The sequence below is a fragment of the Eleutherodactylus coqui genome, chromosome 8, assembly GCF_035609145.1.
Source record: "Eleutherodactylus coqui strain aEleCoq1 chromosome 8, aEleCoq1.hap1, whole genome shotgun sequence".
Classification (NCBI taxonomy): Eukaryota; Metazoa; Chordata; class Amphibia; order Anura; family Eleutherodactylidae; genus Eleutherodactylus; species Eleutherodactylus coqui.
In genome coordinates, this window is record NC_089844.1 from 93,431,411 (window position 1) to 93,450,677 (window position 19,267).

Consider the following 19,267-nt stretch of genomic DNA (forward strand, 5'->3'; position numbering starts at 1 on the left):
TTCTTCATGCAATGTGCGATCGTGTGAAAAGATATGCGGCATGTCTTATGTCTGTGCGTATTACGCTCTGTAGAAGCCAGCGAAATCAACGGGCGTGCAAAAAAACAGTGCAATCATGTGCGCTCTTTATTGCATGTACAAATACGCCGTGTATTCGCACATACGAAAACACACAAAGGCGACCAAAACACGCTTACGCCCGCATGAGGATCAAAGAGACAGAAACGAAAAGCTAAAATCACGTACAAGCCCCTAACAATAACGGAAGGCCCTTTTACACGAAATGATTATCGTTCAAAAGAGCAAAAGTGACCGATAACCGTTCGGTGTAAACGCGCTTCTCATTCGGCCTTCGGTTTCAGCAGACATAAATATTTGCACATTCACTGGTCAGACAGTTTAACCACTTGGCTATGGAACTACAAGTCCCAGCGTGGCCCCCGCCAGCTCTACACTCCCTGTAGCCTCGGGCCGCCGCGCTGTTCCACACATTACCCACGTGTCACTAGGCAGCGGCTTCCGGGATGAGGGGTTGATTGCTCCTGGCTGGCAGGGGGTGGAGCCGATGGCCGAGTGCGCTGAGCTCGCTGACACCCGGGCCGTAGGATGCTGGACTTCGCTATCTTCGCGATCACCTTCCTGCTGATCCTGGTGGGAGCCGTGCTGTACCTGTACCCGGTAATAGCAGGGGGGCTTCACCTGTAGGGGGCAGCAGTGAGCTCCCTGCACCGCGCCTTTATACTACTATCCCATAGCAGTAGACGTGGACGGCTCGCCCCCCGCATGATCACATACCAAGGCGTGCAGAGAGAATATGCCCCATTACATTGGTGACATTCTCCTCCCTATAAGTGTCCATTACCAGAACTGTTCCCTGTGCAGATGCCAGCAGTCTAGCAATGGGAAAACTAAAGTCCCTGCGACTACCTGAGAGCTGCCAGTCGGATATACATGTCAGAGGTGGCAGCCCGCCGTCTGCTGGTGCAGGTTGCGGCAGCCCGCCGTCTGCTGGTGCAGGTTGCGGCTGCCCGCCGTCTGCTGGTGCAGGTTGCGGCAGCCCGCCGTCTGCTGGTGCAGGTTGCGGCAGCCCGCCGTCTGCTGGTGCAGGTTGCGGCAGCCCGCCGTCTGCTGGTGCAGGTTGCGGCAGCCCGCCGTCTGCTGGTGCAGGTTGCGGCAGCCCGCCGTCTGCTGGTGCAGGTTGCGGCAGCCCGCCGTCTGCTGGTGCAGGTTGCGGCAGCCCGCCGTCTGCTGGTGCAGGTTGCGGCAGCCCGCCGTCTGCTGGTGCAGGTTGCGGCAGCCCGCCGTCTGCTGGTGCAGGTTGCGGCTGCCCGCCGTCTGCTGGTGCAGGTTGCGGCAGCCCGCCGTCTGCTGGTGCAGGTTGCGGCAGCCCGCCGTCTGCTGGTGCAGGTTGCGGCAGCCCGCCGTCTGCTGGTGCAGGTTGCGGCAGCCCGCCGTCTGCTGGTGCAGGTTGCGGCAGCCCGCCGTCTGCTGGTGCAGGTTGCGGCAGCCCGCCGTCTGCTGGTGCAGGTTGCGGCTGCCCGCCGTCTGCTGGTGCAGGTTGCGGCGGCCCGCCGTCTGCTGGTGCAGGTTGCGGCGGCCCGCCGTCTGCTGGTGCAGGTTGCGGCGGCCCGCCGTCTGCTGGTGCAGGTTGCGGCTGCCCGCCGTCTGCTGGTGCAGGTTGCGGCTGCCCGCCGTCTGCTGGTGCAGGTTGCGGCTGCCCGCCGTCTGCTGGTGCAGGTTGCGGCTGCCCGCCGTCTGCTGGTGCAGGTTGCGGCTGCCCGCCGTCTGCTGGTGCAGGTTGCGGCTGCCCGCCGTCTGCTGGTGCAGGTTGCGGCTGCCCGCCGTCTGCTGGTGCATGTGCTGGTTGCGGCAGACTGCTGGTGCGGGTTGTGGCAGCCTGCCTTCTGCTAACGTCTCATTCCAACTTCTTCTCGCCTTACTTCATCCCAGAGACCAAGCCAATCGGAGTCGGCGCTCGATGAACCAATCACAGCCATTCAGTGAATCACATCATTGGATGGCTGTGATTGGTTCATCGAGCAGCGGCTCTGATTGGCTGAGCCACGGCGCTCAAGAACCAATCACAGCACTCTCTTGCAGGATAGGGGGTGTTCAAGCCCCATTACCAAAAAGAGAATGCTTTCTTGGCGCTGAGGACTACGCAGAAGACTGACGCAGCCCAGCATGAAGGTCCTGGCCGTCACCTACTATGCGGCATATTCATGTTGTGAACAGCTGACATGGGAGCCTTCATATTCCCTCTACATAGTAATATACTAGGGGGACTTCCTGGAATATCTAGCTATATCTGAAGGTTTCTTCTGTGCACGGATTGCACTGCGGGTGACTTTGTAGCTCCGCCCTGTGCAAATGTTGTACGATCTGTTTATCTAACAATAGGGATTGTTCAATGGCTTTGTTACTGTTGGCGTTCTCTTATGGGATGACTGCTGTCCCAACGATCATCACTTCTGCGCTTTATGCAGGAGCGATAACACTGGCCTACTTTTGAAAAAAAAAAAAATTCTGCTGACCTAAGTAGCTGATACAGGCAGGGATATCGCACAACTGAAAGAAGCAGCGCAAAACCGGAAAACATGGAGGGAGCTCACCTTCAGGGTCGCCGAGGGTCGTGCATGACTAAACCGCCAACAACGAGTATTTTTGCTGGTTTTACCCGAAAGAAAGGTGCTGATTCCACATACGAAGTCCAAAAATATGCAATATGTCAAATTTTTGGACAATCCCTGAATGGAGCGCTCTGGAGATCCCATCCGGCCCCCGCTCACAATAGGCAGTCGTTTGTAGATGATAAACGGTCTCTTGGTTTTCAAGTGAGCTAAAAACCGAGCAACTCCAACAAGTGAGCAGTTCTCCTGCCGGCGTCCGTGTTTACACAGGATCGCGGTCGCCCGCTCTTTTAAGCGATCACTTGGGTGACTATCAGCCCGTATAAAGGCCCCTTATCATATACATATACATATCTGACTAATACTGGTTATCTCACATTTTCTCAATTCTTTGTTTTTCTTTTCCAGTCTTCCCGACAAGCATGCGGTATTCCGGGACTGGCCCCGACCGAGGAAAAGTGAGTTATACAATGAGGATGATATGTAGATTCAGTCCAGTGCTCAATACTGACCCTCCAGGCCTGGACAAGGAAAGATGTCTTCTGTGACTACCTGATACACGAGCTGGTCTGACTGGCTCAGGCTGTCCACTTGAGCGGCGCTGGCCAATCAGCGTCTAACGCTGTATACTAATGTACAACGTGTATCAGATAAAGAGAAGCCGTGCAGCCATCTTTGTTTTTCCAATCACTTTGGAACATTTTTGCAAGATTAGACAATGGCTATTTTCTTCCACAAACAGTGCCACTCCTGCCTGTGGATAGTAATGGTATTGCTGCTAAGTTCCTTTCACATCAATGGAGCTGAGCTGCTATACTATATACAACTTATGGACAGGAGTGGTGCCTTTTAGGCCTCATGCCCACGGCCCGGGTCAGATTCTTCGAAATATCACAGCCGAATCAGACCTCGTGCCCCCGAGAGATGCTACACTCACCTGTCCGGATCTGCCGCGAGTGTCTCAGCAGGGTAGCTGGCGCGCAGTGCAGCGCATGACGCATCGGGGATGGGCAGTGGCCCAATTTCCGCGATACTTCTGCACTACTTGCTGCTAAAGTATCGCGGGACGGACTGCTTCCATTGACTTCCAAATCGCAGCTGATTTCCTCTCATAGGTAAGGGAGAATCTTTTATCATAGCATGTCTATGGATGGACATTGCTGCGGAATTTGCTGCAGGCGTCTGGCCGTGAATTCCGCGGCGATGGCACAATGCAACTATTTAAATCAAAACATTTTTCAGAACTGCATCTTAATTTGAGTTCTAATGGCAATATAAGGCCTGGTCATATCTTATGTCAAGTACCGCAGTGTAACCACTAGGTGGCTCCCTCATAAGTGCTTCATGTATTATAACTTCCTAGTGAAGTCTGGGACAAATGTAAAAGTAATAAGCAAAATAATACTGCAAAGTAAGTACAAGTAAATGGTAGCTGTGTGAGAATCCCAGCGAGATACTGTTCAATACTGGAGACTATTAGATCAGTCCAGCTCGCCAGCACTGGTAGGATGCACAGGGCAGGTTTAACCACAGAGAGAACAAAATCCACAGCCTTACCAGAGTCTTGTTTAAGAACCCAGGTAGAAACCGTAACCATCTGGAAGGAGACTGCTGGTAACAAAGGGTTAAGCTACATTTAGACGGAACGATTCCTTCTGAAAATTGTTCAAACAAGCAGAACTGAATGATAACCGTTTAAACGTGACCGAGCGCATAACGGGAATTGTGCGCTTCTCTTTCGGCATTTTGCATATAAATCAGCGGCGGCTCGTACACTTGTTGGCCAGTTTAACCGCTAATCGGTCAGTATTTCGCATTAGATTGTGAAACCCTAAAGGATAAGTGAAGGAGAACTGCACGTTTTGTCTAAGAGGGCCATTCTATGTGTCGTCTTGCCATACTGTACACGTTATTAAGAGTGTACCTGTGAGCGAATCGTTTTGTGTTAAACGTAATCGTTCATCCTAGTGCCAGTGCTTTAGAACATAAATATCACCCTTCGCCCCATGGTAGGGCTAGAGGAATCCCTTCTCAGAGAGCGCCATCGGAATGACTTCATATGCATCCCCTAATATGATGCTACAAGGGCCCCGACACTGGCGCGGGTTGTCCCCAAGCCCCTACTTCTGCCACATGGTTGGAGGTTCTGGATTTTACAGGCTCGTATTTGTACGGTCACACAGATCGGCAAAAAGGTCTCTACTAGTATTACTTCCAGCAATTATATCAGACAGCTTGTAAATTACAAACCACTTATATTGAGTACCTACTTACATGTACATCCTGTAACCTGCCAGGGAAGGAATTTGTTTTCTCAAATTGGGAATATTGGCTTCTACCTCATTGGATTGTTTTTGCCCTCCTCTGGATCAACATTGGGGAGGGGTTAATAGGCTGCACTGGATGGACATGTGTCTTTTTTCGGCATTACATACAATGTATGTTAGGTTTGACACTGCATGTGATGTTATGACTGGAACGAAGACCGTAGCCAAAAAAAGATTACTTACACACCCAGCTCTGTATGTTGACAGTGAACTGCAATACCTATAGTAGTAATAATAATAATCATCTTTATTTGTATAGCGCCAACATATTCCGCAGTCCTTACATAGACAGGGGGAATACAGAGAGACAAAAGTACAAACCTTACAGAACCACGGACGGTTACATAGTAGTCAGTTGATGGAAACAATAGGGGTGAGGGTCCTGCTCCAACGAGCTTACATACTGCAGATAATGGGGTGATACAGAAGGTAAAGGGGCTGGAGATGTGCACGGTATGGCGAGGTGGAGAGTGAGGGATGCTATACACATAGACAATGGTCAGACATTAAGCCGTGTGATGGCAGAATCGGTATGACTGCAGGGGCAGTTGATGGTGGTCGGCAAGGATTGCAGTCAGTAGGTCAGGGAGCATGTTACAGTATTACATAATTAGATGGCATTTTACTTGCGGCTATTTTGCTAGTTTTTTTTCTCTGCTTTCAGGGATGGGAATCTGCAGGACATTGTGAACAAGGGGAGTTTACATGAGTTCCTGGTGAATTTACATGAGAAGTTTGGTGCCGTGGCTTCCTTCTGGTTTGGTAGACGCCTTGTGGTTAGTCTTGGGTCATTGGATCTTTTAAGACAACACATTAACCCCAACAAGACATGTAAGTAGATTTACATTTTTATACATTTCTTCCTTCTAGGGTACGTTCACGCATTGCAGATTTGCTGTTGATTTTTTTTTTAACCAAATGGTGCAGATTTTGATGTGAAATTTACCTCTTCAAACAGGGTAGTGAAAACCACACCAAAATGTGCTTCAAAATCTGCACTGTTTGGTATGGACTTTCTGCTGCGGAAAATCGGAAGCAAATCTGCACTGTTTGAATGTACCCTTAAAGGGGTTGTACCAGAATTACAACTTTATCCCTGTCCAAAGGATAGGGGGTAACTTGGTGATCATGGGGGAATCTCACCACCAAGAGGCCACTGATCGTGAGAACGGGGGTCCTGCATCCCCAGTCCTCCTCACTGCAGGCTTACTGCACCCCCTCCGTAAGAAGAAGACTGATTGAAGCATACTGCTGCTCTAGTAATTTTCAATAGGACAGCCAGAGATAACCAAGAGACAAATGCTTGGGTATGTGTCAGCTCCATTGAAATTAATGGAGTGCTGGCCCATTCTCCATTCAGTGTGACATCACTGCAGGTGGCAGAAGCATCATAGTAACGAGAAGAGGGGGACAAGGGACCTTCATTTTCAGAATAAGTGTGTGTCTGTGTGTGTGTGTGTGTGGGGGGGGGGGGGGGGGGGTCTCAGCCATACCAAATATGTGCAGGGTTTTTTTGGAACCACAATGCGATTTTTATTTATTTTTTTTTAAATATATTTTTCCCCATGCTTGAGAAAATCTGATGCAAATTGTGCATCTTAGTCTAAAAAAATGCATCGTAGACATGTGAATATAGCAGTGGTATCACAAGAAAAACGGTCAATTTTTCACTGACCTATATCACGTTCGTCCGCGTAAATACACCCTTAACTCACAATATTCTGAGAGCCATAACTGTATTTTCCCATCAACAGAGCTGTGTGAGGGATTTTTTTCAGCATCAGTTGATCTCATTTATACAATTTCGGAGTACACATGGCATTTTGAACATTAAAGACCCAGGATACCAGTTCTGCGCAGTGATAGTGATTACAGTGCAGTTACCTCCAGTGATGATGTCTTCTCTGATTGGTGACATCCATTTTTGTTTAAGTATCCTGTCTGGGCCCAGACTGTCATCACCAGCTATAATTCATCTCTGCACACTTTTCCCTGTCGCTACCCCCAATGCCCCTTTCTGTAACTCCCCCATAGTAAATAAGGCCCCTCTGTGGCCCCTCTTAGGTATACTGCTCCCTTTTATTGCACTTCTTAGTTGTAGTGACCCCTATGGATATACGGTAGTGTACCCCCTCCACTACCTCTTCCATCATCTAGCCCCATGTAATAACTACTCTCTTCCTCCCTTCATCTCTTCCATCGTACAGTCCTATGCAAATGACGATCTCTCCCCTACTTTCAACCCCAACATACAGTCCCATGTCAACACCAAATTCTCTCTCACATCATCTCTTCATGGAGCCCCATGTAAAAAACTCAACACTTGCTCCTCAACATACTCCTCCAACATACGGTCCCATGTAAAACATCTCTTCCCTCTTTTCAGAGGATCTAATATACAGTTGCACGTAAAATGGAGCTCTTCTGCCCCATCCAATATACAGTCCCATGTAAAATCCTCCCTCCTTTCACCTATACACATATATAGATCAGCTCTGTGCAGCCTCCTATGAGCCACAGAATAGCTTTGCTCCTCCCTCACCCCCCAAGTCTGGTCCCGTCACTGATAACACTGAAAGACATTAATCCAGTGGGAACGGGGATCTGGCTGCGGCAACTTCTTCTGTTCCGGACAGCTGCATTCAGACCCCGGTCTACCTGTTGAGTACCTCCAGATGATACATTGTAGCAACTATCAGTGTGCAGCTACTGCTTGTGTGTTTTGTAAACTATACAAATGTGGCCCCTCATTATATTTTCGCAGCTGACCCTTTCCAGATGATGCTGAAGTCTCTTTTGGGATACCAGTCAGGAGTTATTGGCGAAGCAGCTGAGAGTCATATTCAGAAGAAGTTGTATGAGAACGGCCTCAGCAAGTCCCTGCAGAGTAATTTTGGTGTAATAATAAAGGTATCTTTCATTAACTTCAATATTCTAGTGTTTAACTCCTACCCGACATAGAATGTATATACACGTCATGAGCAGGAAGTACTTCCCACAAAATGATGTACCTGCCATGGTGATCGTTGGGGACAAAGTAGCTGTGCCTGCATGGGAGCCATGTGACTGACTGACTGAGTCCTGCTGCGAAGGCCCAATGTCAACAGCACGCACCGATCCGGAGTGTGGGATCCCACACAGAATACGCCCGTGCCGAGGCAATGGGACATTTTCTCATCTCTCCAGATCCAGTGCAGGTCTCCTCTGTCGTGGCCAGATCTTCTTTCTTCTGCAGGGCGGATGCGCCTGGCACATACGCAGTGCATATAATTTTATTTTTTTCAAAATCTCCTGCTTTCCCGCGGATCCTCGGCACTTCCACAGTGTCAGCTCCGGGTGTGCTGCGGATCGGATGGCTTCCATTGACTTCAATGGAAACCATCTGTGCGGGAATCCGCAGAAAATGAAGCCTACTGCGATTTTCTCCCGTGGGTGCAATCCACACGCTGGAGGAAAAATTGACATTTGCATGCTTTTAATTCTTTTGCAGACACTAATGATTACCTATGGGTGGCTTGATTTGCGTGTGTTCCGCAAATCAAATCTGCCTGTGGACATTGGGCCAAGGTCTGTCATTTTAGTAGGTCCAGCTAGAGGCATTGCCTAATAGGATATCTGACAGCTTTATGTTGACAAGTAGACTGCACTGCAATATTGACGTATTGTAGTGTATTATTCAAGAGATAAAGTATTTGCATGTTAAAGTTTCCCAGTGGAATAAAAACAAAATGGAAAAATAAGTAAAAATGAGTTTAGTCAGTCAAACACATAAAAAAAAATTAACGAAGAGTAGTATGTACCCCAAAATGGTATCAATAACTACAGGTCATTCAGTGTGTGTGTATGTGTGTGTGTGTATATGTATATGTGTATATATATATATATATATATATATATATATATATATATATTATTATATTTTAAACTTCCATAGTACTTGAAAATAAATGGCAAGTATGTTCTCTTGGAAACCCCTTTAAGAGAATACTAAATCTCCGTTGTCAGTTTATACAGTTCCAGGAGGTGTTAACGGAGAAAATGCAGAATTTTAAGAAAAGATGCTTTAGAAATATTACGCAGTGGTGAATATAAATCTTTACTACCAAAATCTGTGAACATGATCTATTTTATGGAATAGCACAAATCCGGCTTTAGTTTTTCGGTAACGTGTGCAACAGTTGTCTTCTTTAGAGTAGAGGAATGATTTTTTTTTGTGTTCTCCGCTTGCTTTTTGTGACCTTTTTTCAGATTGAATAGCTAATAATGGAAATAGAAAAGCGGACTCCTGCGGCTCAGGTTAGCTGTTCTCTCTGAAGCTGCTTTTTCAGAGTTTGTATTTTTCTTTCAGCTCTCAGAGGAGTTAGTATCAAAGTGGAGTTCGCTTCCTCAGTCTCAGCATGTGCCCTTGTGTCAACATATGCTCGGATTTGCCATGAAATCAGTTACTCAGACTGCAATGGGCAGCATCTTTGAAGATGATCAGGAGGTTCTCCGATTCCGCAAAAACCACGACACTGTGAGTGCTGTGTATGTACTGTAATACGTCTAAAGCAAACAAACCTTTCCATGACACACAAAGGAATCACCCCATCTTAAAACGCCCCCTTTTTAACAAATGATCAGTAGACCGAAGCCTTGATCTAGGTGAGGTAACACTCTTGGTACTTGAACAATTACATTTTATCACATTGTGGCCAATAATGGTTTTTCTCTGTACAATGAAGTTATACCATTTTCCTGTATATTTTCTCTGTTAATTCTTCACAGTTTTCAAGATCTTTGTTTGATGCTGTTCAATAGGAACCTTCTTTGTCTACTTCCAGAGGAAGAATATCTGCCCTGCACCGCTTGTTGCATCACACAGCTCTAATAACTGTAACGATCCATACCAGTGTGTCTATTACATGACCACGACAGGTTTTAGCCACTAGAAGTAAACAATACAGGTTCTTATTCAAGTCAGTCGGAAGATCTTGTGAATACTGTGATGATTTGCTAAAGAATATTGAAAGTCCTATAAGCTAAGCTATAGGCTTAGTAGGTGACTAACTGAATCCGGGGATGGAAATGCTATGCTTGCCTCTTCCACTATTCCCCCGGTGTGTCTGCTGAAACCGGCTCCTGCAGTGCATTGAGTGGTGCGCTAAGTAGTTCTCTCATTCTAAGTTTAGAAAAAGAGGACTACTTGGTGCGCCGCTCAAAGTGCTTACACTTAGGAATGGCGGGGATGTCTCAACCTCAAAGGATGTCCATGCCTGTAGTAATAAATTGCATTTTATACAATGAAGTGTATTGTACAGTGGTTAATACTGCTGGCTTTCAATACTGGGATATATTCAGGTTTTTTAATGCATTGATGTTCACTTGGTTTCGCAGGGAGCCGTGTGGGTGTCATGGCAGCCAGGACCGTTCTGAAAGGCCCTACAGCTGTTTTGGTAGAATGCCGATCAAGCCCTCCCTATGGGGTGGCTTGATAAAATGCCTGCCCAATCGTAGTATGATGTAATGCTATGGAATTACATCATACTGCAGGAGGAATCAAAGCATCGTTGGTTATTGTCCACAACTGAGGACTAAAAAAAAATAAAAATAAGAACAATAAATTTTACTAATTGTTGAAACAAAAAAGTAAAAAATTAAAAAAATACCCTTTTGCTGTATTTACAATAAAAGAATCTAAATTATAAAACAAAATAATACATATCTGGTACTGCTGCGTCCGGCTGTTAATGTCCGATCTATTAAGGTAACGCATTATTTACCTTGCACGCGAACGTCGTCAGAAAAGAAAAAGAAATAACACCAGAAATGTGCTTTTTTTTTTTTTTTTTTGGTCACTCCTGTCTCCATGAAAAAATGCAATAAAAAGTGATCCAAAAGACGTATGTATTAATGGTACCAACGCAAACTACAGGACCATTTTAATACCTGCCGGGGTTGCCTTCATCCTATTGCTTTCAATGGTGTGGCAGCAGCGCCGACCCCATTGAAAGTAATGGGATAGCATCGCGGTCTTCTGCCACAGCTGTGACGGCTGTGGCAGGGAATTCTTTGGTCCCCGCTGCAGTCCCCTCAGGACTAAACACTATCACAGTGCTGTCACAGTGTTCCGTGATGGGGGGACTCCCCACAGGGATTAACGGAACCCTCCGGGCGTGCCCTCATCTCCGCGGGGACTAGGGGCTTAACGGGACATTTAAAAGGTGCCTCTGGCCAGAAGCACCTTTTAAATGTCCTGCTGTAAGCAGCGGGGAAGCTATTCCTAGTGCAGAAGTTTTCATTAACTGCTGCTCCAATAGAAGTCAATGGAAACTCCGGCAAAACACACACCTATGTTCTATCTTTTTTAAGTGCGTGCTGTTTTGCGCTGCTAATTCCCCACATATGAACGCTTCTGTAGGAACCCATTGGTTCTTTTAGAAGTGTGCATTATGCGCACGCAAAACAAACACTCGTCTGACCGAGCTCTTAAGGTGTTGCAGATAACCTGTCACGTTCTGTAAGCACCATGAACTAAGTTATGATACTTACAGGCCAGGAAATGAAGAGTCCAGGATTTAACTTTTTATACTTACCTGAGCTCCCCTTTCCAGTGCTGTCACTGATGGAAGTCTGTTCTCGGTCAGTTTGGCGGTTTCCTTCAGTCAGTGTGCATGTACTCCAGTAGAGAACAATGTGAGTGCACATACTGACTGAAGAAGACCTACTGACCGAGCGCCCACTCTGAAGTATGACAGCACGGGAACAGAGAGCTAGGTAGGTATAAAAATCATACCCCCAGATTCTTCAATCCCTGCCCTATAAGCACCATAACTTAGTTTATGTGCTTAGAGGATGTGATGGGTTCCCTTTAAAAAAAAAAAAAAAAAACCTCCTGTTTATTTTCTCACTCAAACAACATACTGACCTGTTCGTTAGCTACCTGGCCAATAGGCCATATCCTGTCTGTGTGAGAAGATAACTTTATAAGTGCTATTTTCTGATATAAGGCTCCACATAAAGCTGTATATTAAAGAGTTGTGCAAAGTTTTAAACTTATCCCTTATCCAAATGTTTCCTTTCGAGGGAATGTCACAACACTTGATGCAAGTCCATGTTTAGTCCACAAACGGCAACATTTTAACTTGGCCTTACTAAGCAGGCTTGCAGTAGGCCAATGTACATCAGGACAATGCATTTTGTGGATTACAGTGGAATTCTGAATTTTTCAGATTGCACTCGGGAAGCTGCTCTCGCTTTCTTTATTTTACAAGTGTTGCGTTGTGGAACTGTTGGCCTGTTCCCACTCCTGAAGGTGGCATTCTCCTCTGAGTTGGATCTAGCCGTGCTGTTTAATTTATTCTTTTGTACGCTACTCTTGACATCTGTTTTAGTAAATACTTGTATTCCCCATGACATAGCAGTTCTGGAACATCTTTTCTCATAACTTTCTGTGTTCCTCTTATTCTTCCTAGTAATTAATTTTAGGAAAAGTTGCTCCAGAACTTTTTGACAGGTTATATTTACTAAAACAGTCCTGTCAGGTGAGTTGGCAATTCATATAAAATCATAGAATGGTAGAATTGGATGGGACCTCCAGGGTCATCGGGTCCAACCCCCTGCTCAATACACGATTCACTAAATCCTCCCAGACAGATATTTGTCCAGCCTTTGTTTGAACACTTCCATTGAAGCAGAGCTCACCACGTCCCGTGGTAACCTGTTCTACTTATTGATCGCCCTCACTGTCAGAAAGTTTTGTTTTTTGTTTGTTTTTTTTAAATCTAATCTGTGTCTCCGCCCTTTCAGTTTCATCCCATTGCTTCTAGTCTTTGCTTGTACAAATGAGAATAGGGCTGATCTCTCTGCACTGTGACAGCCCTTCAGATATTTGTAGACAGCTATTAAGTCTCCTCTCAGTCTTCTTTCTTGCAATCTAAACATTCCCAGATCCTTTAACCCAGGGGTCCCCAACTCCAGTCCTCAAGGACCACCAACAGGTCATGTTTTCAGGATCTCCTATAATAAGAACAGCTGTGGCAATGTCTGAGGCACCGACAGTAATAATAATAATAAACTTTATTTGTATAGCACCAACATATTCCGCAGCGCTTACATAGACAGGGGGAATACAGAAAGACAATACAAAAATTACAGAACCACGGTTACATAGTAATCAGTTGATTGATACAATAGGGGTGAGGGTCCTGCTCCAACAAGCTTACATACTACGAATAGTGGGGTGATACAGAAGGTAAAGGGGCTGGAGATATGCACGGTATGGCGAGGTGGAGAGTGAGGAATGTTATACACATAGGCAATGGTCAGACATTGTGTGACGGTAGAATAGGTATGACTGCAGGAGCGGTTTATGATGGCTAGCAGGGATTGCAGTCAGTAGGTCAGGGAGCATGTTATCAGGCGGAGTACAGAGGGGTTTGTTTAGGGAATGCGGTATGCCTCCCTGAAGAGTTGCGTTTTTAGAGCACGCCTGAAGTTCTGCGAGTCCTGGATTGCCCAGGTATCCTTTGGTAGTGCATTCCAGAGGACCGGTGCTGCTCTGGAGACGTCTTGGAGGCGGGCATGAGAAGTTCGAATTAAAGGGCCGCTCAGTCTGGTTTCATTAGCAGAGTGGAGAGCCCGGGCTGGGTCATGGATTGAAATGAGGGAAGCAATATAGGGGGGCGCTGCGCTGTGGAGGGCTTTGTGGATGAAGGTAACGAGTTTAAATTGAATTCTGTATTTAGCGGGCAGCCAGTGCAGTGACCGGCACAGGGCCGAAGCGTCCGAGTAGCGGCTGGACAGGAAGATGAGCCTGGCTGCCGCATTCAGGATCACCTGTGCAATACTAAGGAAATCCTGAAAACATGACTTGTTAGTGGTCCCTGAGGAATGGAGTTGGGGAACACTGCTTTAACCGTTCCTCATAGGACATGATTTGCAGACCGCTCACCATCTTGATAACTCTTCTCTGAACTTGCTCCAATTTGTCGATGTCCTTTTTAAATTGAGGTGCCAAGAACTGGACACAGTATTCCAGATGAGGTCTGACTAAGGAAGAGTAGAGGGGGATAATTACCTCACCATGATCTAGACTCTATGCTTCTCTTAATACGTCCCAGAATTGTATTTGCCTTTTTTGCTGCTGCATCACGCTGTTGACTCATGTTCAGTCTGTAATCTCTTAGTATACCCAAGTCTCTTTCACATGTCCTGCTGCTTAGCCCAATTCCTCCTATTCTGTATTAGCTTTTTTTCATTTTCCTTGCCCATTGTAGTACTTTACATTTCTCCATGTTAAATACCAATTTGTTAGTTGCCGCCCACTGTTCAAGTTTGTGCAGATTTTTTAACTCTATGGAGAATTTAGAGATCTGTATTAGAAAACTAAGCCCCATCCTCTGTGAAAAATATAATGAAAACCAGAATAAAACTGAATTGTGGACCCATGAAATTGTATTCTACGTTCATCATGGGCCTTTTTCAAGAAAGGCATAGATAGGCTTCGAGTGACGGAGAAAATGCCACTCGTGATATTTCATGTCTATAGGCTAAAATCTAAAACTGTTGCTAGAAACAAACCAATGCTCCTTTTTTATAATGAAGCAAACATTTGTACCATTTGTGTAGTAATTAATTTTCTTCCTTTTTATTTCTATTATCGGTTTAACATGATGTGTAGGAACTAAACTCTAAAATTTCAGCCTGGAAAAAAGCTCAATTGTCTACATATGAATATATTCTACCAATGTAATTTCAGATTTGGTCTGAGATTGGAAAGGGCTTCCTTGATGGCTCAATAGAAAGGAGTCCCAGTAGAAAAAAGCAGTATGAAAATGGTAAGTAATTTTTCATATATTACATGGTGAGTTCATATATTACACTAATATCACTTAAAAGCCATATGGAACGTATTTCTAATGACTTTTCTGTCCCAGCATTTTCCTTCTTAATCTCTTTCTTTCCGTTGACCCTATTTTTTTTCAAGATTGTAATCAAAGCTGAAAGCTATATAAAAAAAAAACTATTGACTGCTCAGCGCAATAATGGCACATTCCATGTGAGATTGTTTTTGAGAAATTTCCAGTCTGATGAAATCTCACTTTTGGCCGGGGGGTTGGATTATGCCATTCCTGCTTTGAAGCCCCTCAGTTATACCCAAGGAGATGTGACCTAAGCCACCGCCTCCTTCTCATTATCCTGTGTCTGCTTGTAAGACAACTGGCTGCAGCAGAAGCCTCTTCCCTCTGTAGTAGGATGTTATTTAGCCCCTCCCCTTGGTTATGCCCTGCCCACCGGCTGAAAATAAAACAGATCAGCAGGAAATTAACCCCATGCTCTCTGCAGAATTTCTACAAGACTGTTTTAGGAATATGAATAAAAATTCAGTACACTCATTATTGGGCTACTAGGCTTTTTTTTTATAGAGGATCTTTTACCATACTGTGCTTCCCCATGTAAAGGAAGCATAGTATGGGGATGGTCCACTCAAGTATTAGTCCAAATGGCACAAAAGAATACAACGCTGTATTAATGAGCAGAATGCTCCCTCACCTCGGCTTGTCCCAGTCAGCAGTGATTGACAGACTGCATTTATTCATGTATATGCATAGAAGCCTGTTGGGAAAGGTGGGGTCAGGGCTCTCCTCATATGTACACAACTACTATATGACTCTTTGAAAGCTTCAAACAGCACATTTCTTTGTGCCATTTGGAATAATAGAGTGGAACTGTCCCCATACTACGGTGCAGCTAAACACAGCAGCCTAGTGTGGTGATGTTCTTCCCGCCACATGGCGTAACTGTACATCCTGGCAGGGAGGTACGTAACGCAACAGGATGTACAGTTATGCCCTGAGGATAGCGCAAGATCATAAGAGATCTCGCACCATGTGGCAGCTGGGCTGTCACCGATAGCCGGCCTTCCCCCTGCTCCAGTTGAGTTTACAGTTAACTAAAATCCCCAAGTCCTTTTCCATGTCTGTTTCCCATTTAGTGTGTAATGGTGACTTGTATTTCCCTGCCCATATATTTATCAGTTCTAAACCTCATTTGCCATGCTTCTGTTCAAATAGATGTTGTGTTTCTTGCAAAATGAATGAATAAAACTAAAAAAAATTTTTGTACTGAACTTTTCCTGTCTCTGTAATGATGATGTATTTACTTTGCTAAAACATCCTAATTACTTTATAATGGCACTACAGAGGACATTACACTTTCTTTTCCATATGAAGGTGAGATTACTTGCCATTCCCTAAATTCCTTGCATGGCTTCTGTAGAATGTCCAGAATATTCGCATTCCAACAGTGTCAAGAATGTGACAGCGGCAGTATAAATAAGTCTCCTTCTTGTGGTTTAAGCTCTGTTGGAAATGGAAACTGTTATGAAGAAAGCCATCAAAGAGCGCAGAGGGAAGAACCCTGGCCGATATGTGTTCATGGACTCCTTACTACAAGGAAACCAGAGTGACAAGCAGGTGAGTCAACAACTACCACTAGGTAGTAACACTCGTAAACGTCTCAAATATTACATTTTTTGTTTCATAAGTTATTGTAGATCTAGGTGTGTAGTAGAGAATTTTTTTTCAATATTTTATCTATTTTTAAAAAGTTCCTTGAGGGCGACCATATTCGAGACCCTTCTTTCCCCTTTTCCCCTCTCCCACTTTCCCCCTTTCCCCCTTCCTGTATTGTATTTAGACAGTGCAGCAGGGTTTGTGTAAATCATAGAAAGGAACCTCCAAGGTCATCGGGTAAACCCCACCCCAGTCAACCCTGCTCAATGCTGCTTTCACTAAAGCATGAAGACTAGAGATGAGAGAGCACGCTCGGATACAGCAGTTACTCGAGCGAGCATCGCTCTTCTCGAGTAACTGCTTACTGGTCCGAGCGTACTCGCGGGGGCAGGCGGCGGGATAGCGGGTGGGAGAATCTACCTGACCTGTGTGTGTGTGTGTGTGTGTGTGTGTGTGTGTATATTGAGGAGAATCTACCTGACTTCTGTGTGTGTATATATATATTGAGGAGAATCTACCTGACCTGTGTGTGTGTGTGTGTGTATATATTAAGGAGAATCTACCTGACCTCTGTGTTTATATACTGAGGAGAATCTACCTGACCTCTATGTGTTTATATACTGAGGAGAATCTACCTGACCTCTATGTGTATATACTGAGGAGAATCTAACTGACCTCTATGTGTATATACTGAGGAGAATCTAAATGACCGCTATGTGTATATACTGAGGAGAATCTAACTGACCTCTGTGGGTATATACTGAAGAGAATCTACCTGACGTGTGTGTGTGTGTGTGTGTGTGTGTGTGTGTATACTGAGGAAAATCTACCTGACCTGTGTGTGTGTGTGTATATGTATACTGAGGAGAATATTCCAGACCTGTATGTGTGTATATATTGAGGAGAATCTACCTGACCTCTGTGTTATATACTGAGGAGAATATAACTGACCTCTGTGTTATATACTGAGGAGAATATAACTGACCTCTATGTGCATTTACTGAAGGGCTGTAAAGTACATAAGGAAATGGCCATGGACTGCAGGGATGGAGCATGCCTTTAAGGCTAAGAAGGGGCTGCAACCTCCAGTCTGGGGTTAAATTTGAATAAAAGGGGTGTTACCTTTTAGGGGGAAAAAGTTAGGAGAGTGGAAGGGGTGGCACATTCTGCAGAGGGACATCGGTACATGCAGCCTGAGGAGAATCTAACGGTCCTCTGTGTATAAATATTTTATTCCTCTGAAGTAACCAGGACTTCATGAAAATTTTCTGTGCAAAAAACAGGTAAACACCTGTAGCAAATTAACTCTGGTTAAGCCAGGTATATCAGCTAGTTTGGTACAAACGGACCCTTGCTGTATAATTTTAGACAATTGGCAGACATGTCTGATTTTAAAACTGAGACTTTTTGACAATTTTCAGTAGAATACATATGGATGGGGTTTCGGTTGGTTATTTTATTTCTACCCCACTTACACATAGTAGAATAAAACTGTTACAGGTTTGTTGAGAACAATTGGCATTGTAGCTCCTCCGTCAAATATGGTTTGTAGAACTTGGTCAGTGACTCTTGGGTGGGGCATGCTTTCAAATTTGTTTGTCTTTCATCAAGATATTGTTTCTTACCACTGTTAAGTCTTATTTAAGCAGTATTTCATGTTTATTTCATTTCCGAATGTGCAAACAAAATGAATCTGCTGAGGCAGATCTGCAGCAACCTGCTTTTTAGTCTTTATGCAGATAATTTTCCTTTTGACCTAGTTTGAATTTTGCTCTTCGCTGCATCTCATTATTTGTTGTCAGAATCGCAGAATCTAAAGTTTGTTCTCTCCAGGTCTTAGAAGACTGTATGATCTTTTCCTTGGCTGGGTGTGTGATCACGGCAAACTGTAAGTTTTAATTTATCAATACTAATAAATCCTGAAATAACTGTTAGTCTTAACACTTTCTTTTTTGAATTGCATCAGGGTGGAAAAGGTGCAATTTAGCCTCATTTTTATCATCTAAACATGATGTCTATGAACAAAAAAGGATTATGAAATATATACATTACTAAATGTTCCATCCACTCAATATTATTTTTAGTGTATCTGATTAGCAACTCTACTAGTGGGAGGAGTCCTGTGACAGGCCTGCCCAGGACACGGCGTCGCTGTCCCCACCGGGTGGGATGTGACAGCAGAGATGACGGCAAGATGTTGCTTTCGCTTGTAGACAGACTAGCGCTGACCTCACTGCTGCTCCGCACAAGTCCAATCCCTTTCCTGGCCGTGTGAGAGGCTAGTAATATACTCAGAGCTATGCGGGAGAGCATAAACTGCGTTGGATGGCACCATATTTATTGTGCTGGACTTGCTTTCTGTAGCCTTCATCCTGCTGAAGTTGGCGGTTCGGGCAGGAAGGGACCAATAAGCTGCATATTCGCTTGTGTTGTCAAGAGCTCAGTGATAGTTGGCTGGATGTGACAGCAGTGCTGGTGTCCTGGTTAGCCGCCTACCATCCTATATGTAGTGTCTCTAATTCCCTTGAGTTGGAGACTTCAGTCATTAGCCAATGGGTGGTGTTTGTGCGGAGCGAATGGTAGGGAGCCTGGACCAGTCCCAGCTTGCGATCTGCCCACTGAACTACGTATTTGCTGGGAGTTTACATACTTCGCACCCCATAGAAAAACCCTGATTTAAGGTTCACGCAAAAACTGTGCAGAGAAAGTTGTTTGCATACCACTCACCTATGGATACCATTGGTTTATACCCTAAAATGGATGTGACAGGCTTTCTTTGATTCAAGAGGGGATAAACAAAAATTTTGCATTAACA

At 45.0% G+C, this 19,267-nt stretch overlaps 2 protein-coding genes across 3 annotated transcripts in view; one reads left to right on the plus strand and one right to left on the minus strand.

The window, feature by feature from the left end:
* LOC136576611 (alpha-aspartyl dipeptidase-like) overlaps window positions 1-631 on the minus strand; it is a 32,141-nt gene extending 31,510 nt beyond the window's left edge. For both annotated transcript variants that reach the window (XM_066576052.1, XM_066576051.1), the window contains exon 1: window positions 500-631. The gene's annotated coding sequence lies outside the window, so the exon portion shown is untranslated. The remainder of the gene's footprint in view (window positions 1-499) is intronic.
* The window catches only part of CYP20A1 (cytochrome P450 family 20 subfamily A member 1), a 38,449-nt gene continuing 19,713 nt past the window's right edge, over window positions 532-19,267 (plus strand). The window contains exons 1-8 of the mRNA XM_066576050.1: window positions 532-678; window positions 3,039-3,088; window positions 5,622-5,788; window positions 7,722-7,867; window positions 9,306-9,473; window positions 14,697-14,775; window positions 16,298-16,413; window positions 18,286-18,340. Of these exons, the coding sequence (XP_066432147.1) occupies window positions 607-678; window positions 3,039-3,088; window positions 5,622-5,788; window positions 7,722-7,867; window positions 9,306-9,473; window positions 14,697-14,775; window positions 16,298-16,413; window positions 18,286-18,340 (853 nt within the window). The 5' untranslated portion in view covers window positions 532-606. The remainder of the gene's footprint in view (window positions 679-3,038; window positions 3,089-5,621; window positions 5,789-7,721; window positions 7,868-9,305; window positions 9,474-14,696; window positions 14,776-16,297; window positions 16,414-18,285; window positions 18,341-19,267) is intronic.